The 19,248-nt window shown below is 41.4% G+C and overlaps 1 protein-coding gene and 1 long non-coding RNA gene across 3 annotated transcripts in view; one reads left to right on the top strand and one right to left on the bottom strand.

Moving 5' to 3' along the window:
- The window catches only part of XKR6 (XK related 6), a 308,239-nt gene extending 307,038 nt beyond the window's left edge, over window positions 1-1,201 (bottom strand). Inside the window, exon 1 of one of the 2 annotated variants that reach the window (XR_571957.2) lies at window positions 424-495. Coding sequence is in view for 1 of the 2 variants with exons in the window: in XM_040626459.1 (XP_040482393.1) it covers window positions 424-1,187 (764 nt within the window). In the remaining variant the exon portion in view is untranslated. Of the gene's footprint in view, window positions 1-423 lie in introns of both variants that reach the window. The other variant, XM_040626459.1, reaches the window with a different exon arrangement.
- LOC121101885 lies at window positions 1,165-14,474 on the top strand. Its single transcript, XR_005833930.1, has 2 exons — window positions 1,165-1,212; window positions 14,085-14,474. It is a non-coding gene; the product is annotated as an uncharacterized LOC121101885 (long non-coding RNA).
- The last annotated feature ends 4,774 nt before the right edge of the window (window positions 14,475-19,248 follow it).

The following is a 19,248-nucleotide window of genomic DNA, read 5'->3' as shown; positions in this document are numbered from 1 at the left end:
AAGGTTCCCCCCAGGAGACGAGCTGGGGTGCAGATAAAAAGCGCTAACGGCTGGTTACCTTGGGATACAGGGGAAAGGGACATCGGGAATACAAAGGTCTACAGAGATGTGAGGGAAGGAAAGGATGAGGCAGGGTATCGGGAAGTGCGAACCCGGGAAGCAGACAGACAAACAGCGGGACTGGGGCCTCCCAGGGCCAAAAGGCGTGGCCAGGAATCCAGATCAAACGATGGTCTTTTTGAGACGACAGGGGAAGTGCGCGGCAAACCCCTCCTTCAAGACCTCCGGCCGGACCCGTCCGAGGGGCCCAACTGCGAGGCACCTCGAGGGTGGAACGCGCTCGGAGGGCTCTGGCCTCGCCCGCGGGGCCCTCCGCAGGGCCGACTGCCCAGGCCCCCACCCCCACCCCCGCAGTGCTCTTACCTCCACACCTGCCCCATCTGCAGCAGGTGGATGACCGACTGCCAGATCCACACGGAGAGGCGGCACAGGCGCTGCGCCCCCGGAGTGGCCGAGACCCCCACGCCCGGGCCGCCGCGGGCCGCGCCGTGGCCGTAGCCGGCCCCCATCATGGGGGGGCCCCGGCTGCTGAGCCCCTCCACGGCGCCCAGCCCGCCGCCCGTGTAGTCCTGCACGAACCAGCGGAAGCTCAGGCTCTGCACCAGCAGCGACGGCACCAGCACGAAGAAGAGAGTCAGCCCGAAGAAGCCGTAGTCCCCCTTGCGGTAGTAGTCGAGGGCCAGCCACAGGTCGGTGCCCACGTCCCCGAAGAAGACCAGCAGCGCCAGCACGATCCACAGGCAGTCGAGCCACGGCCGCTCCACCTGCGGCGGCGGTGGTTGCGGCCGAGTGGCAGGCGTCGGGGGGGGGTGGTCTGCGCCGGCGGCAGCGGGCGGCTGCAGCGGCTGGTCCCCCCCGTCGGCGGCGGCGGCGCTGCGGCGCGGCTTCCTGCCCAGGAGGGAGCGCAGGCAGGCAGAGCGGCAGCCCCAGTAGCACGAGGAGGTGTTGCAGCAGTGGCAGATGTGCAGCGAGCTGCTTTCGCCGGGCTCGCTGCCGTCGCCGCCGCCGCCGCAGCCGCCTCCCCCGGGCTCCCCGTCCTCCTCGCCGCCGCTGCCCACCGCCTCGTCCAGGTTGTGCAGCTGGGCGAAGCCCACCCCCACGCCACCGCCATCGGATTTCGCCGCCATCTTGACTCTCTTCCCAGCTCCGGAGGTTGGGGGGGAGGGACGGGTGGGGGGGGGAAGAAGGCAGGGAACGGGGAGGGGGGAAACGAATGGAGAGGAAGGGGGGCGGGGAGGAAGCGGGGGAGCAAACGAACGAGGGGGGAGTGGGCCAGGGAACCCCCTCCGCTTCCGGGTAGTTGGCGTCACTTCCGGGCGAGCCCCCCAATCGCACGGCGCCCGCAGCTCCCCAGCCCTACCCTCCCGGCCAAGATGGCCGCCCTCCTGTGCCTCAGCTGCTGGGCGGGGGACCGGGGGGTTCTCCCCGCCAGGGCTCCCCTTCCCCTCTTCCGTTGACCCCGAAACCCATCAGGTTGACCCCTCGGCGTTTCTGAATCCCGCTGGGCCGAGTGATGCGGTCCAAAGTGATCCCTGGAGGGGGCAGTGCCAGACGTTTTGGGGTCCCCTTCCTCAGCGTCGCAGCTCACAGCTTTCCTCCTGGAGAAACGCCCCCTAACACCCTCCCGGCTGCTGGTGGAGGGGCGGGACCTCTGAGGGAAGGGGCGGAGCTAGTGCAAAGCAGGTGATTACGTGTCACTTCCGGGAGATAGGATGACCTCATTGAGTTGTTAGGCTCCCCCCCATCAAAATGGCTGTGTCTCACCTCTTTGGTTGTTTTGGGTTTTTTTTTCCTCTCAAAATTCTGTCTTACTTTTTTCTTATTTGGGGGTCTTGAGAAATTACATAAGTCAGTTTAGTTTCCCACATACAACTTACTGATTCTCACTTGTATTTGGACACCTCTTTCCTCTGTTGACCCCCTGATTTTCTTGTCACTAACAACTTTACCATCTCTAGTAATAAAGTTTCCATCATTTCCTTAAGAAAACAACAAAGTCCAGTTAAAAGTCAGCCTATTGCCTCTTGAACGTCAGAGCAAAGATTGAATTGGCGTTAGTGACCTTGAATATTTTCTTCATCATTGAAATGCATTTCTATCAACTTTTTTTTAAGTATGTGATTTTAAAATTATGTGACCTTAATTTGTAAAATTCAGAACTAGCCAGGGTTTAAGCTGTATCGATTACTTGTTCAAGCTATTTGGATGTGTAAAGACTGCCTTTTAGAATTTTTTTTGGTGCTAAAGCTCTATCAGTAAACATGGCTTTAAATGAGTGAAAATGTTATCAATGTGAGATATCATTAAAACAGGTGCAAGGTACACTACTTAATCTTAACAAATTACAAAAGTGAAGCACCACTGAGTGGATTTGAATTACAATGATCTTCTAGTGAAAGTATGTTTGAAGTCAGACAAAGCAAACTACATGGTTACAGTTGTTACTGATCAAGTGAAAGAAACATTTGAAAGTTTTAAAAAAATGTTTTAAACCCTGAATTCTCTCTTTGACCGCACCAGATTTTTGTACTTATTTTTCTGATTCTGTCTACTTCTCTTCAGTGAAACCTAAGAATACCATCACTTTCTTTGGAGTGCTGAGGACAAATTAGGTAATATTTGCACTGAAGTTCTGCCCTGCCTTTGATATTTTCAGGATTATTTTGAGGTGTATGGTATTTAACACTATAGCACCTAGTTATTTGGGGATGGCAGGGAAAACAAGGATTCTGTATTTTAGGACACAACTTTTCATGAGTATTTATGTTAAGGTAAATCCTATAAAGACTTTACAGGAAGTACTCATAGAGAATTTTTACCCTGGCCATTGGGGAGGGAGGTAAGGGGAAAGGGGGAAGAAGTAATTCCAAAATCTACTTTTGAAAACAATTCACATAACTGTCCTTTTATTTCATTTTATGATTTAAGCCTCTTTGTTCCTATGGTAGTCAAACTTATAGCCAACAGGTAAGGATACTTCCTCATATAGATGGCATTCTATTTCTTTACCAAATTTGTATTAATAACATCTTAGAAAGACAGATTAAGTATAGATTATGACTGCCTGGGTCTGGATCCCAGTTCCACTAAAATAATAATGTGAATGGTAAAAGGGAAACCACAGGCCCAAAATGGTGTCACTCAAGCCAAGTCACCAAACCAGAGCTTAATATCTCACTGCAGTTTCAACCGCCCCCAGAAATGTAGTCTTAACCAGTCAGAAATTTCTGAGCAGCACCAATGAAGTAATTTGTCACATGGACCCTCTCTTTCCCCAAAGGAAAATGAGGTAATCTACCTAATAAGAACCCCTGCCCTTGCAGCTAAGGCAAAGTGACCTTGCCTGGTAAAACTCTTTTCTTTTGCTAGTAACTTTCTTGCCCACCCTCCTTCCTATAAAAACCTTCCATTCTGTGGAACTCCTTGGAGCTCCCCTCTACTTGCTAGATGGGATGCTGCTGAATTCATGAATCATTTAATAAAACCAATTAGATCTTTGCATTTACATGGTCGAATTTTTGTTCTTTAACATGAATAAGGTGAGCAAGATAACCTCCTTAAACCTCAGTTTCCTCTGTTGTATGATGGAAATAATAACAGAGCCTTCTCCAAAAAGTTGTTGGGTAGATTCAAAGTGGTAATCCATTTGAAACTCTCAACATGATACCTGATAAGTAGTAAGTACTAAATAAATGATAACTGCTATTTTTATTATTATTGCTATCATGATTATGTTTGTATAGTACCAACATACAGTTACTTAAATTCTGTCATTCAGTAGATTTGGTAACTCCAATGAAGGCATTTTGAAAAAAACTTCTAGGAAACAGGTACAATTAATTTGTGGTTTCAAGTATATTTTCTCTGTTTAAGCCTGTGAGGCTATGAAATGAGATACAAAAGCAGGCAGCAATGGCATATTTATGATTCCTATTTCTCTGTGCCCTGAAAGAACATAATCTAATAGTGAAATTAGCTAAGTAAATTACATTCACTGTATAAAGCTGACAAATGAGACTGAATCAAAAGGGTTTATCACAATTGAAATTTCAAGTAGATATATAAGATTTGCAGACTAACTAGTGATTTCCACTTTACATTTGCTATTTCAATTTTATCATTCTCACTTCTGTGGAAGGGTTGCATTGTAGAACCCAGAAGGTTCTAAAATTAAGATCAGTTACAATGATAATAAAACTATCATGAAGACTCATTGAAAGGTTAACATAAATTTGGACTGTGCTATGAATAATACTTTTTTTTTACCCAGAATTTTGGAGAAATTAGGCATGTCAAGTAAGTCCAGAGCTTAGCAATATGCTGAACACATAGTGAGCACTCAATAAATTTTGATTAAGTAAGTGAATTGATTTTTGAGATAACTGAAATTTACCCTTTCAAATGCCCCCCCAAAATTGTATTTTACATTTGATGTTGTAAAATGTATTGATTCTTTATTCTTTAGTAAATAGGGAAGAAATAAATAAAAAGAAATTCATTGACCACAGGTCTGCTTTCTGAAGAGCACACCAGTTAACCTTTTCTTAATGACCTGACCTTAAGGTAGCCTTATGCTAAGAGGCTCTGTCTATCCATGAGCCTACTAAGGAGCCACCCCAGGCCTACTGGATACTTTTGTTCTTGTTGTTTCTAAATAACATTTTTTTTTAAATCTCTGCTTTTTGTAGTTCAGTCAGGTAACAACTTTGGCTCCTTTTACTTCCACTTTGACATAGGCTGGGAAGTCAAACCACAAAGCATGTTGGAATTACATGCACTATAATAGTAAATAGATTTTTAGAGCCTCTTCTATGAGTAAGGTAAGAGAGATTTAATATATGGAAATTGGGGCACACAGTTTCAGGTTGAGAGAGACCTTTGGGGGTTTTTCTTCCCAATTCTCTGCTACTTTCAGAAAGGCAAAAGGGAAATTCAGTGTTAAATGTTATTATATATTAGACACTATCCCAAATATCATTCCAGTTAATCTTACAACAGTCCAAAAAGGCATGGGAATTAGTATCCCCATTTTAATGCCTGGAAAACAGCCTCCAGTCTCCGAAATGACTTACCCACAGGAGGTAAGGTAGCTATGAATTAGAATCTAAGCGGGTCTAATTCCAAAGCCTAAACCACTTACCCTTCCATTGTCCTGGGCCAGGCAGCTATTGGCCTCTTGAAATGAAGTCAGTCTTATTGTTCTAGTCACTAGAGGGGCCCTGTTTATGATGCTGATACATGTTAAGGAGACAGGATACTTGAATTACAGCATGGGGGTTTGCCCCCTATGAAAGCATAATGAAGGGGCTTCCTCATACATTCGTCACCAGGTTTTCCTAATTTGAGCCTGGATAAAGCCTCAAAGCCAGTAGGTAGATGTCATCTTTATCAATTTTATTCCTTGTGTCTATCGTCTTTATAGAAATAGGACTTTTCTGAGCACAGTGGAGTGAGCTCGTGGAACCCATTATCCCTAAAAGCTCCATTTCTATATTTGATTTTAAGAATTGCAATTCGAGCAAGCATTTTCATACATTCATGCTGGTGTTACAAAATGGTACATATCTATGGAAGGGAATATGGCACAATCTATCGAAGTTACAAATGCAATCATCCTCGGAGACAGCAGACCCTCTTATGGGAATTTATCCTACAGATAAATATGCACATGTCAGAAATGACATGTGGACAAGGTTATACATGTAGCATTGTTTATTGTTCATAATAGGAAGAAAAATGAGGAGGAAAAAGACCAAGTATCAGTCCAAAGGAATACTAGTTAAATAAATTGTGGCACATCCACATATGACAAAATACTACGCAGTGATATTGAAAATTTATGGTTTTCTTTTTAATGATATAGAAAGAGTTACAGGACACCGTGTTATACAAAAAGAGTAAGGTGCAAAACTATAAAACATGCTACATTTTCTGTGAAAAAGGGGAAACAGAAGGTTATCTATTCCTATTTTCCTGTATTTGCATAAATCAGTTCAAGAAAGATAGCAAAGAAACTAGTTCAAGCGATTACCTACACGGAGATGACAGCTGTGGGGAGAATGGTGTGAACAGGGACAGGAATGAGAAAAAAACAATAAATGTTCACAGGAGTCTTTGGCGGGGTGAGGAATGTGCACACATAGGTGGGGTTGCGGAAATATGTGGGAGTGAAGGAGTAGGCACATCTGTATTTCTTCTGGGCAGTAACACCACTGAGAAGTATTTTGTAAAGGTGTCTGTCTCTTAAGAATTCTGATATGTGTGAATTGACTTAAACCCTCCTTGTTCTTATACTTGGATCCACTATGTTATCTAAGGAAGGATAATGAGATCCATGAGTTAACTTGCCAATGAGCGGAGTACAGCACAAGTTCATCATACATACACTTATGCGAAATCAACTATTCATGCTCAACCAAAAGAAAATGAGGAGCACGCAATAATAAATCAAATCATATAGGCCACTTCAGAGAAAGGGTACATGCCTCCACATAGAGTGTGAGATGGGTAAAGGAAATACGCTATTTCCACAGTAGATCTTGGTTCCTTAGTTTCTCACATGATTGTCTTGTCAGGTCAAGTGTGATTTTAGAATTTAAAGATTTGTATTTGTCCTACAATATGGCCACCAAATTCAAGCCAAGTCCTTTCTCTGATCTTCAGCCAAAGATACAAGATTTGGTCTAATGCTAGAGGAAAAGCTTGCTGAGTTGGTCTTTTGGCAAACTGATATGATGTCTTCAAAACGAGGAAAATTTTGAGCATACACAGCTCTTATGTTCAGTGCTGACTTCAGACCCTAACCATTACCACTGGTACCCCAAATCATATGAAATCTCTAGTGTTGTCTCCTTCACATTTTAGACATGTTTCCTGGTATAGTATTCCAGACTGTGACAGACACCAAATTAAATTAAGTCTAATTTAATTCAGCAAGTGTTTATTGAAAATCTATCCAACTACCTTTGTTGCAAAGAAATATGAAATATAGTTTCTACAAACCACAGCCCCATTGAAGGCAGAAAAGAGACACCTACAAATAGCAGTTAACAAAACAGCGTTATAAATAAGTCCTGAAGTGATGCTAAAATTCAAAGAACAATTAGAGAGTAGAGAGTATAACATAGGATGTTCATTCATCAATAAATATCTAAGTGCCTACTACATGTCAGGCACCCTACTAGAGAATAAAAGAGACATGGCTGTGGTCCCCATGAAGCTTACAGTTGAGTCGCAGTGACAGATAGTGAACAAGTAAACAATTGTAAAAATGAAAACAAGAAAGTATTTATAAAATCTTTTTAAAATACCCAAGAGATGTTTTGTTGGTTAGTTGGTTGATTGGTTTTTAAGTAGGGAATCTGCTGAAGTATGAGAAATCAGGAAGCCAATGAGAAAGTGACATTTAAGTTGAGACCAAAAGATGAGGAGGGACCAGTCTTGGCTGACCATGGGGTGGAAGTGGGAATAATATCAGAAATGCTTTCCAGATGGAGAAAATTACCTATGTCAGGGCCTGAGCTATGAACTGCTCAGCCTGTTCGAGAACCTGACAAGAGGCCAGTGTGTAAGCATCTACTGGACAACGGGGAGAGTGGACTAAAGGAAGACTATGATATAGAGATTCAGTTTTGCAAGATGAATCCTAGAGCTGGATGGTGGCAATGGTTACGCAAAAATGTGAGTGTACTTCATACCATTGAACTTTAAAATGGCTAAGATGGTACATTTTATGTTACGTGTATTTTACCACAATAAAAAAATTGGAGGAAAAAATTAACTGTGAGAGTGAAGAAAAAAGCATGTGCACCATGCTAAGGAATTCTTATTTTATTTGAAGTATAAATTACATGGGTACAGGCAATAATAACAAAAGAATTAGAGAAGGTGGGAAAGAAGAATTAAAGAAGGCATTCGTGGGGAGGAGAGAATTAATCAAAAACATTGGCAGAATGAGCAAGAAGGATCTATATATGAGGGAGTGGTTGGTGGGAGGCAGGGATTCCATGGCTCCAGGCAGGGGATCAGGCCAACCAGAGATACGGTTTTGCATGCACAGTAGTAAGGCTGGAGAGGAAAGATGAGGGAGGGAGAGGTGGAAACCAAAAGTTAGGCTTGATGCTGAAGGCAGTGCAGCCTTTGCCATCAATGCAGGAGGATGAAGTAAAATTTGAAACTGAGTGATCAAGTACCCGAGTGCTTGGGGCTTATGCATACACTAGGGGCAGCTAGGAAGGAGAAAGAGGAAGTTAGTGATGGCTGGAGTCAAGGGGGAAATCTTTAAGTGGGAAGGGGATACCATGTTACATTTGGGTCCCATCAGATCTCTACCTTCATCCTTCCAGACAGAGGCATTCCAGACTTCTTACTTAACCTTATACAGAAGTCCCTCTATCCCACTGACTGATTTCCAATGAGTATACATTGAGTGCTTATATATACTCAAGACTGTTCTAAGCACCCCAGAGGACAAACAATCCTATAAATGTCTGTGACCTCAAGCCAATTACAATCTTCTGTGCATGTTTGGGAGCATGGGGATCATATATTTTCAAGTGATGATGATGTCATGCCCTTCTCTGGATCTTCCTCTTTAAAAAAAAAAAAGTATAAAAGTTTTTACTTTTGTATTCACAGGAAGTAAGCTCTGTAGTTAAATCTCAGCTTTGTCATTAACTAGTTACAGCATTTGGGGGCTATGTTCTTTCTTATTTATGCCTCAGTTCCTCAACCACAAGAATAGGGAGAATAAAATTTGTTTCAGGGTATTATTTGTGGTGGTTTAATGAAATAATGTGTATAAAAAGTACCTGCTTCTGAATAGGTGGTCAGTGCTGGCCCTTCCCTGACTCATGTTGCCAGATCCTTATGAAGGTCTTCCCTGTTCCCAGGACCTTGGTTCATTGATTTATATCACATTTTTTCCTGATTTTCCAGCACTACGTGATTAAGTAACTGTGTAGGCTTTGTGCACACTTTGCCTTTCATACTGGAAATTGTATGATGGAACAAGTGGTCACACAGCCCTGAGTCTGAATCCCCAGCTCAGCCCCTTCCCTGGGCAAGTTACTTCAGTTCTCAGATTTATTTTCCTGGTGTGTAAAATAGCATGCTGTTTCCCCAAAACACTTACTGTGGTATCAATGCCCAATATACAAAAAGTACTAAATAAATATTAGTCATCCCTCCCTACTAACTTTCCGTACTTGTTTCTTATTGTTGCTGTAACAGATTACCACAAATTAAGTGGCTTAAGGCAACACAAACTTATTATGCTGCAATTCTGGAGGTCAGAAGTCCAAAATGGGTCTCAGCAGCTGTCAGGTTGTCTGCAAGGCTGTGCTCCTTAGGGAGGCTCGAGGAGAGAGTCATTTCCCTGCCTTTTCTAGATCTGGGAAGATCTTGGCTCATGTCCCTCTTCCATCTTCAATGCCAACAATTGTCTCACCTCAGCTTTTGTGACCACATCTTTTCTGACTCTTCTTCCTCCTTCTTTCACTTATAAGGACCCACCCACATAATCCAGGATAATCTCTATGTCAACATACTTACTTTCATTTTATCTGGAGTTTCTTTTGCCATGTGAAAGGACATTCATGGTTTCCGGGGATTAGAATGTGGCCACATTGAGGGAGCTGTTACTCTGCCTACCACTCCCTTTAACTTTTCTCTGATAAGTAAACCTGAGCTCATCGTTCCTGGTCCTCAAGCTGACTCTGTTTGCCAACTTTTCTTTTCTTTTCTTTTCTTTTCTTTTCTTTTCTTTTCTTTTCTTTTCTTTTCTTTTTTCTTTTGTTTGGTCTAGGTTTTTTTTTTTTGTAAGATTTCATTTATTTATTTGACAGAGAGAAAGAGAGAGCACAAGCAGGGGGAGCGGCAGGCAGAGGGAGAGGGAGAAGCAGCCTTCCTGCAGAACAGGGGGAGTCCAATGTGGGACTCCATCCCAGGATCCCGGGATCACGACCTGAGCCGAAGGCAGTCACCTAACCAACTGAGCCACCCAGGTGCCCTGTTTGCCAATTTTCTTAATCGCTATGATACCAACTTCACTAGGTCATCCCGATGGCTAACTGATGATTCACTCACCAACTCTAAGACCAGTGAGCCAGAATGAATTTAAAGAGAATTTTGTGTACAACCCCCATGTTACAGATTGGGAAGAAGCTGACAATAGAAGGCATTTACTTAAGGTCACACTGGATCACATTAACTCAAGGATTAGGATTTACATTTCTTGATATTCAGGCCAGCACTTTTACTACTACATAATGTGAATTATGCTGATTCATACACCTCATAAAATTGCATGGATTATTCATTTTCAGTATTTGAAATCTCTTTCATCTCTATTTCTTAATGACAGGAATGCTGGGCTTAGAGATTAAAAAGGCAAAAAGTAGGTCTGAGTTCCAACAACACCATTTACCAACTTTATGACTTTGGACAAATGTAGACTGAATCTCGGTTCTCATGTAGAATAAAAATATGAATATCTGCCCTACCTTCCTCCAAGGCTTGCTGTGAGTACCTCGTTTGTGGTTTTATTGGATGCTTTCTAAAACATAAGGACATGCAAAAATATATGGAACTATTTTTATCCAAGTTGAGGCCTCCTGCCTCATCTCCCTGACTTTCTTTATTCTCTTCTTTTTCCTTACCCAGCCTACTTACCACCATCAGACTAATAAACCTCAAATACTATTGTAAGAACACGTAAGGCCGGGGCGCCTGGGTAGCGCAGTCGTTAAGTCGTTAAGCGTCTGCCTTCGGCTCAGGGCGTGATCCCGGCCCCACATTTTTTAATACCTGTTTCAAATCCCACTTTCTTCAGCAAAAATGTCCTTGACTATGCCTATACAGAACCATACTTTATTGCTCTCTGAAATCTCATAGTATTTAGAATTTGTACTACACATTTATTTATAAGCAGTCTTCCATTCTCTTAGTTCTTGTGATGACTTTTTTAAAAAATTTAGAGCCAAAAGAAACCATTATTTCATCTAACCTCTCATTTTAAATGGTTTATTTTTTAAAGATTTATTTATTTATTTGAGAGAGATTGGGGAGGAGGGGCAGAGGGAGAGAGAGAATCCCAAGCAGACTCCCTGCCGAGCCCAGAGCCCAACACAGGGCTTAATCCCAAGACCCTGAGATCATGACCATCAGCCAAAATCAAGAATCAGATGCTCAAACTGACTGAGCCACCCAGATGTCCCCCAATTTTTTTTAATTTGAGTATAATTGACACACAATATTACACGAGTCTCAGGTATACAACACAGTGATTCAACTTCTCTATACGTGATGCTATGCTCACTGCAATGTATTCCTTAATTACTAATCTATTTCTATTACCTACCAGAAAAGGATTGTGCTATTTGAAGAAGTGGAATGTCCCTTAAACATAAACTCTGCTAACCAGAATATCACGCTTCTGGAGGATATAATTCATTGAGATTGTTTTTGTCTCGATCTTTTGTAGCACAGGTATAATGAGAAAAAGGAAAAGGTGAGATGCAAAACAAACCAGGATGAGAGGACAGAAAAGGAAAAACCAATGGAGAAAGTCCTTTTTATATCACTAAAGAAGGGAAGACAAAGATCTGGGATGAAGAAAGGCCATGCTTGGTGAGAGGAACAGGCAGAAGAGAGAACACGCAACATTATGCAGAACAGAGACAGAAATAATTTACGCACCACATGCAAATTAGGTACTGTGAGGCTGAGTCAAGCACGGAGTGGGCTTTTGGGCCCACTCGAGAGCTCTTTTAGACATGCAACTTGAGACACAGCAGCCACCAAGTAAGAGGCCCAGCAATTGTCAGCATCATTTTCTGCTCCATACAGCACAGAGCTCCTTCTTTGTTGCGACATTTTCAGGCAGTCCTCATGGAGTAAAGTATTCTGCGGGACGCCAGGCAGGATGCAAGATGGAGTAAGAGTGCCGCTCTACCCTCGAGGGACCCTCAGATTAGAGAGGAATTGGAAGACAGGCACAAAACAAAACTTTCTAAGTCAGGGTTCCACACTGGTGACCAAAGAGCTGAATTAGGCAGGCAGATGTGTTTTGTGGGATCGCTACAACGTGTGTGTGTGTGTGTGTGTGTGTGTGTGTGTGTGAATCTAGAAGGCTTTAAGCACCCTCCATCCTGTCTGATCCATTTCCCACCATTCCCAAAAGTCTTACTATAACAGCTCACACATTTACCTACCTGCTTGGTCCTTGAAGGCATTTGATCTTGCATTCTTCTTGGATAAGTGGATACATTTGATGCTTGGGTTTTTATCATTTTTCTATCATCTTCTTGCATCACAATGGTTAACACGATGATATTCCTGACAAGATCAAACAAGTCCTTTTCAAGCTAACAGGTGCACCTCCAGTTTCTGTGCTTACTCTTTGCTAACATTAAAAACTAATAATTTTTCAAGAATAATCCCTAAATCCTTTTCTTGATCTCTATGTTAGAAGATTATTTTCTGCCTAGACACATCACTGGGCTGGCCTCCTTGCTCCCTGATTAATTATTAGTTTGTCTACATTAAATTACACTAGCCATCGGCTAATAAAATCACAAAAGTTTTTTCCATTGCTCTCATCATTGTTTATTGTTGGTTGAATCAGCTGCAAACTGGGAGATTGGGTTTCCATTTCCTCCTCCCGAGTTTCTTCTCTATAGTGGAATTTTGAACACTTAACACAAAAATCAGGACAACCAAGCTTCCTGGAAAGAATAAAGTGAGAAAAGTACTAGGCGATTTCGAACAACTTCACAATGGGTCATAAAATAATGAGTTCTAAGAGAGATACATTAAAAAAAAAAGAATGAGGGGCGCCTGGGTGGCACAGCGGTTAAGCGTCTGCCTTCGGCTCAGGGCGTGATCCCGGCATTATGCGATCGAGCCCCACATCAGGCTCCTCCGCTGGGACCCTGCTTCTTCCTCTCCCACTCCCCCTGCTTGTGTTCCCGCTGTCGCTGGCTGTCTCTATCTCTGTCAAATAAATAAATAAAATCTTTAAAAAAAAAAAGAATAAAAAAAGAATGAATAACAAACAGCAGAAATAAAAACAGAACCCTCAGAATATAATGCAACAAAATCAACATGAAACAAAACAGCATAGGTAGTAACTTTGAATCATAGAGCTCAAATTTAGGTGTGGAAGAAATAAGACATTGTTTTGTTCTCCATTAAACAATTGAATTTCTATTCCAAGCTCTAAACTTCTAAATTGACAAACTTGCAGCCTCGGTCATCTAGACAGGAGTGGTCCTGTCTAGGACATGATTAGGTTCTGAAGTCTCACCTAGGGGTAATGCCTGTATACGAGTTTGCTTGGGCTGCCACAACCAAATGCGACAGACTGTGGCTTCAACAACAAAATAATTGTTTTTCCCAGTTCTGGAGGCTAGAACTCTGAGGTTCAGGTGCCAAGAAGGTTAGTTTCTTCTGAGGACCTCTCTCCTTGACTTTTAGATGGCCATCTTCCCCCTTCGACTACCCAGGATTTCCCTCTTTTTGTGTCTGTGTCCTAATCTCTTCTCATAGGGACATCAGTAGGATTGGATTAAGGCCCACTCATATGACCTCATTTTATCTTAATTACCTTTTCAAAGACCTTGTCTCCAAATACAGTTATAGACCGAGGTTTTTCGGGTTGGGTTTCAATATATGAATTTGGGGGTGGGGGTGAGGAGTGGGGGAGAGCACAGCTCAGCCCATAATAGCCTAGAATGGGGTAACTCCTGGCCATTAGCCAGTCTTTCACACAGAGATAAGAGTCTAATCTCTGGCCCTGAGGTGCCAGGTCTATTCAGGCCAATTACTTTCTGCAGCTTTCAAGCAGGGTTGGGGTATAAGAATGGGTGCAAGGGGTAGGATCCTGGAGCACATTTTGTACCATGAGAGAGCCCTGCCGCTATCACCCTGCACCTCAGGGTAACGACAGAGAGGTCTCTGCTATTCCAACACCCCCAGTTTTTGCTTCTGCCATCCAAATGAGAAATTTTTCTTTTTGGTTTCAGGAAGACATTCTCTACCTCAGGCCCTATCAACCTTGATGAATTTGACTTTTTGAAACAGAAGCCTAGAGATCTGGTGGACTCTTTCTACTTCCTGCCTGCCACTGACTTCCCTAAGGTGATGAAGCATCTGCTTGAATTGAAAGAAACAAAAAAATGTAGAAAAGTTTAGGACCTCAAAGTACTATTTAGTTACAATGTGATTTATATGTATCCATGAGTGTTTATACTTTTTCTAATCCCAGTGTTTTGAGTTCCATTTTGTATTTTATAATTGTATAATTTTTATGGTTTCATTTAAGAATGACAGGGTCTTATAGAAATGGAATGTATTACTATCAAATATCATGACAAGTATTTGCTGAGTACCTACATTAAACTTTACACTGCGGACCCATGAAATATTTCTTGACTTTGGGGTATAAAACACAAAAATGAAACAAAAACCAACACATGATAATAATCACATCCAAATATCTCTCTTTTTAAGCAAATCTTTTTTTTCTGATTTAAAAAAATGAGATACATGTTCTTGGCTAAAAACTTGAAAAAAATAAAGTGAAAGTCATCTGTAATCTTACCACCAGAAAGACCCATTACATTTTAGATCCCTAGTGTACATTTAAACAATTTTTATAAATAGCTGTTGCTCACTTGTTTATTCATCAATTATGTATTGATGTTTGCTATATGTAAGGAAATCCTTGTGCTTTTGATAACTCCCTAAATGCAGCATTTCTTATCAACAGAATAAGCTAATGCCCTTTGGAGCCGAACTTAGGCTGTTTCAACAAGATATTGGTGATTGAACAATACTTGAATCCATGACCCACCATGGGCAGATAATGGCAGCGGATCTGAAACAACCTTCCCTCCCCGAGAGGAGTCCAGTTATCCCATGGGGCTGGAGAAACACAGCTATGAAGCATCATACCTTGCATTCAGTCATTAAAAAAACAAAAACAATAAAAACAGGTGCCATGGACAGTAAGAGCATGGACTTCAGAACCAGGCTGCCAGGGTTTGAATCCCGATTCTACCCCTGCGTTTTACCTGTGTTTTACCAAGCCTCTCTGTGCCACAGTATCTTCTGGGGATGACAACTACCTCAACATAGATTGCTATAAGAATTAAATGAGTTAGTACACATAAACTCTTAGAACAGTGCATGGCACACAGTAGGCACACAGTAACTATTAGCTATTATTTTATTTTAATTCTGAAAAATTGTGCCCCACGTGTTCTAAAACACACACACATGCACAAACACACGCTTTTTGTCTTCTGATCCTCACCCCAAATGATTATATTATTAATGGAATGGGCCATTTATTTGACAAAAAGGAGGCAGACAACCCCATAAATAGTTGACTGCAGGCCGTAGTCTGCAAAGGCTTGAATGTTAACCTGTGTTGATTGCTTCATTCTAACATGAATAGATTGATTTAAAACCAATTACCTCCAGAGAAGACTTTCCAAAAGGAGAGAGGACTTCGTTTCCCTTCCTCTTTTTTCCCTCTCCCACCTCCACACTCAAATGCTTTCTCTTGGGACCTTAGCAGTCCCCCAAGGTGTGCTAACTGCTGGAGAATTCCAAACTCACACAGGAATGGGTGCACAGCCAGCAGCACTCACTCTCTGTCTCTCCTCTCTACTTGTTGCACCAGATTTCTCCAGGTAGCAGGAATTGTGTCCACTGTTGTTTGCAAGTTTCACACTTCATAGTTTGTGCCACCAGAGAAACGCTATTGACCTCTCTCACCTTGAGGCCAAAAACCCTAGAGAAAGAACTTGGGCTCTGCTTCTGGGTGCCATCTCCCAGGCCAATAGATGGGTCACGGTTGGGTGGAGGGCAGAGTGAGTCAGGTAAGAACATCACAGGATAGGTTCTGGGGAGATTGGGTTCCCAAGAGAAGGAGGAGGCTGGGCAGAAACTCCCTTAAAAGTCCAGAACAAAGAGATTTAACATTTATACCCATGGCTCATTGCCCAACTGATAAGAACCTCCATTTTTATTATTCACTATTATAAAAAGAAATAATAAAATACACTCTTACTTAAATCTGCTTAAAATTGCAACCCAGATGACTTTTAAAATGTTCATTTCAAATTCCTAAGATTCTGATTTCTGAAGTGAAAACTAGATTTCTCAAAGAAGAGGAGGGGTAATATAGGTGCTCTTTTTCTAGAGAACAGAAATAAGAATCAGCTCTCGTGGCACGTACATTTGAAAATGTCTGATTCCGGATGAAGAGTCTAAGTGGCCTAAAACAAATAGGAGCTAGGAAGGGAAGTGCCAGGGTAAATTCTGCCTCTTTATTTATTTGCTTACTTGAAGCAAAGACAGGAAAACTCACCTCAATTAGGAACTGACTGTACCAGGCATTGGGCCAGGAGCTTAACATGCATTATTATTTAATTTTTACCACCCTCCGGAAGACCAGAAATTATCCCCGTTTTGCCCAGGAGAAAACCGAGATGGTGAAAAGTTGAAGTGATTTCCCCAAGTTAACAGCCAGTGAGTGCTGTGCTGGGATTTTAATTCAGGTTCATCTGAAAGTTGGCTGCAGGGGTTCATGCTCTTTATTGTATACTCAGTAGGCAAAGTAAGATAACAAGAGTCAGAGTTGGGTAGGAAATGGGGTGGAGTCCTTAGTACCATCCTGCATAAACTTTTATCTTAGAAAACCTAAAATAGGGGCTCCTGAGTGGCTCAGTCGTTAAGCGTCTGCCCTTGGCTCAGGGCATGATCCCAGCTTTCAGGGATCGAGCCCCACATCAGGCTCCCTGCTCCGCTGGGAGCCTGCTTCTTCCTCTCCCACTCCCCCTGCTTGTGTTCCCTCTCTCACTGGCTGTCTCTCTCTCTGTCAAATAAATAAATAAAATCTTAAAAAAAAGAAAGAAAACCTAAAATAGGAAGTTAGTGGATTATACTTTAGCTACTTAGATTAATTTAAGGAAGTTACTATCCAATGGAAAAGGGAAGACTTATTTCATGGAGGAAGAAAAGAACGTAAGAGTGAGTAAAAGAGAAAGATATATTTATGCATCTATTCAATAGCTCAGAAATTTTGCTGTTGCTTTTTTTTTTAAATGAAGCTCAGGAGTGAACGGAGATACAAACAATTATGAGATCACTTAAGGATATGGTAAGAGTTGTTTAACATATAAAATGCCAGTTTTGGTTAAGCCAGAAGAATTCCTTGTAGTTTAGGATTTTAGTGCTTATGGTTTAATATTTTCAAGGTACTTCAAAGTTTTAGGACAGTTATGTGAAAATATATAATCATTATCACTGTGATCCGTGCTCTTACTTAAAATTTTAAAATAGAAGTACAAATCATATGGAACTTAATAGTCCCAGGCTTAATTAAAACTTTTTAAGCATTTGTAATTATAAAAGGATTTTGAGGAAAAATATTTATTAAAACATTTTTAATGTTAACCATTTAAACATTTTAGTAAAACATCTAATAATGTTTAACATTATTAAACATTCTGTTCTTTAACAGGAAATAGTTAAGGATGAAATATTTCTTTTTTTAAAAAAATTACTTAGTTAACATACAGTTCAATATTGGTTTCTGGAGTAGAATTCAGGGGCTCATCACTTTCATTCAACACCCAGTGCTCATCACAACAAATGCCCATCACCCATCTAGCCCATTCCCCGCCCACCTCCCTCCATCACCCCTCAGTTTGTTCTCTATAGTTGAGAGTCACTTATGGCTTATTTCCCTCTCTCCTTTTTTTCTTTTCCCCTTTACCATATGTTCATCTGTTTTCTTTCTTATATTCCACATGTGAGTGAGATCATATGGTATTTGTCTTTCTCTGACTGACTTATTTCACTTTTCATAACACATTCTAGCTCCATTCACATTGCTGAAAATGGCAAGATTTCATTGTTTTTTGATGGCTGAGTAATATTCCATTGTGTGTGTGTATCACATACATATGTGTGTGTATTATATATATATATATTTTTAAGATGCAGTACTTGTATACAAGTGATATATAAGATGTATATCTATCTATCTATCTATCTATCTATCTATCTATCATCTATCTATCTATCTAACTATCTCACATCTTCTTTATCCAGTCATCAGTCAATGGACATTTGGATTGTCTCTACAGTTTGGCTATTATTGGTAATACTGTTATAAACATCGGGGTGCATGTACCCTTTTGAATCTGTATTTTTGTATCCTTTAGGGAAATACTTAGTAGTGCAATTGCTGGATCATAGGGTAGTTCTACTTTTAACTTTTTGAAGAACCTCCATTCTATTTTCTGGATTGGCTGCACCTGTTTGCATTCCCCCCAACAGTCCTTCCTCACATCCTCACCAACATCTGTTGTTTCTTGTGTTGTTAATTTTAGCCATTCTGACAGGTGTGAGGTGTTATCTCATCATGGTTTTGATTGGTATTTCCCTGGTGATGAGTGATGTTGAGCATCTTTTCACATGTCTGTTAGCAATCTGGTTGTCTTATTTGGAAAAGTGTCTATTTGTGTCTTCTGCCCATTTTTTAACTGGATGATTTGTTTTTGGGGTGCTGAGTTTGGTAAGTTCTTTATAGACTTTTGGCTACTAACCTTTTATCAGATATGTCATTTGCAAATATCTTCTTCCATTCCATAGGCTGCCTTTTAGTTTTGTTGATTGTTTTCTTTACTGTGCAGAGGCTTTTTGTCTTGATAAAGTCCCAATAGTTCGTTTTTGCTTTTGTTTCCCTTCCTTCTGGCAACGTGTCTGGTAAGAAGGTGTTATAGTCAAGGTCAAAGAGGTTTCTGCCTTTGTTCTCCTCTAGGATTTTGATGGTTTCCTGTCTCACATTTAGATTTTCAAGAGATGACGTATTTCATTCTATATGTTAAATAACTGCTTTACCAGGTTCTATCATTTCTTCGGTTCATGATTAAATTCTCAGAACAATGGTACATAATGGAAATGTCAAATTTTCCATTATGGTGACGTAAGTTACCAGTTGTCACTGTTTCCTCAGCAATGCAGGTACTATTAAAATGTGTCATATAATGTCAGGATTTGATTTGGTTTCTCCAAATCACTCCAAGGATAGAATCATTATGGATCCAATTTTGTTTAGCCTTGATCCATGCCCTTAACCCTCTGGGACCCAGTTTCATTAGATAAAAATAA

Source organism: Ursus maritimus, unplaced genomic scaffold (genome assembly GCF_017311325.1).
Source record: "Ursus maritimus isolate PB19 unplaced genomic scaffold, ASM1731132v1 scaffold_11, whole genome shotgun sequence".
Classification (NCBI taxonomy): Eukaryota; Metazoa; Chordata; class Mammalia; order Carnivora; family Ursidae; genus Ursus; species Ursus maritimus.
The sequence above is the reverse complement of the archived record's forward strand: the minus strand, read 5'-3'. Positions and strand labels throughout refer to the sequence as shown.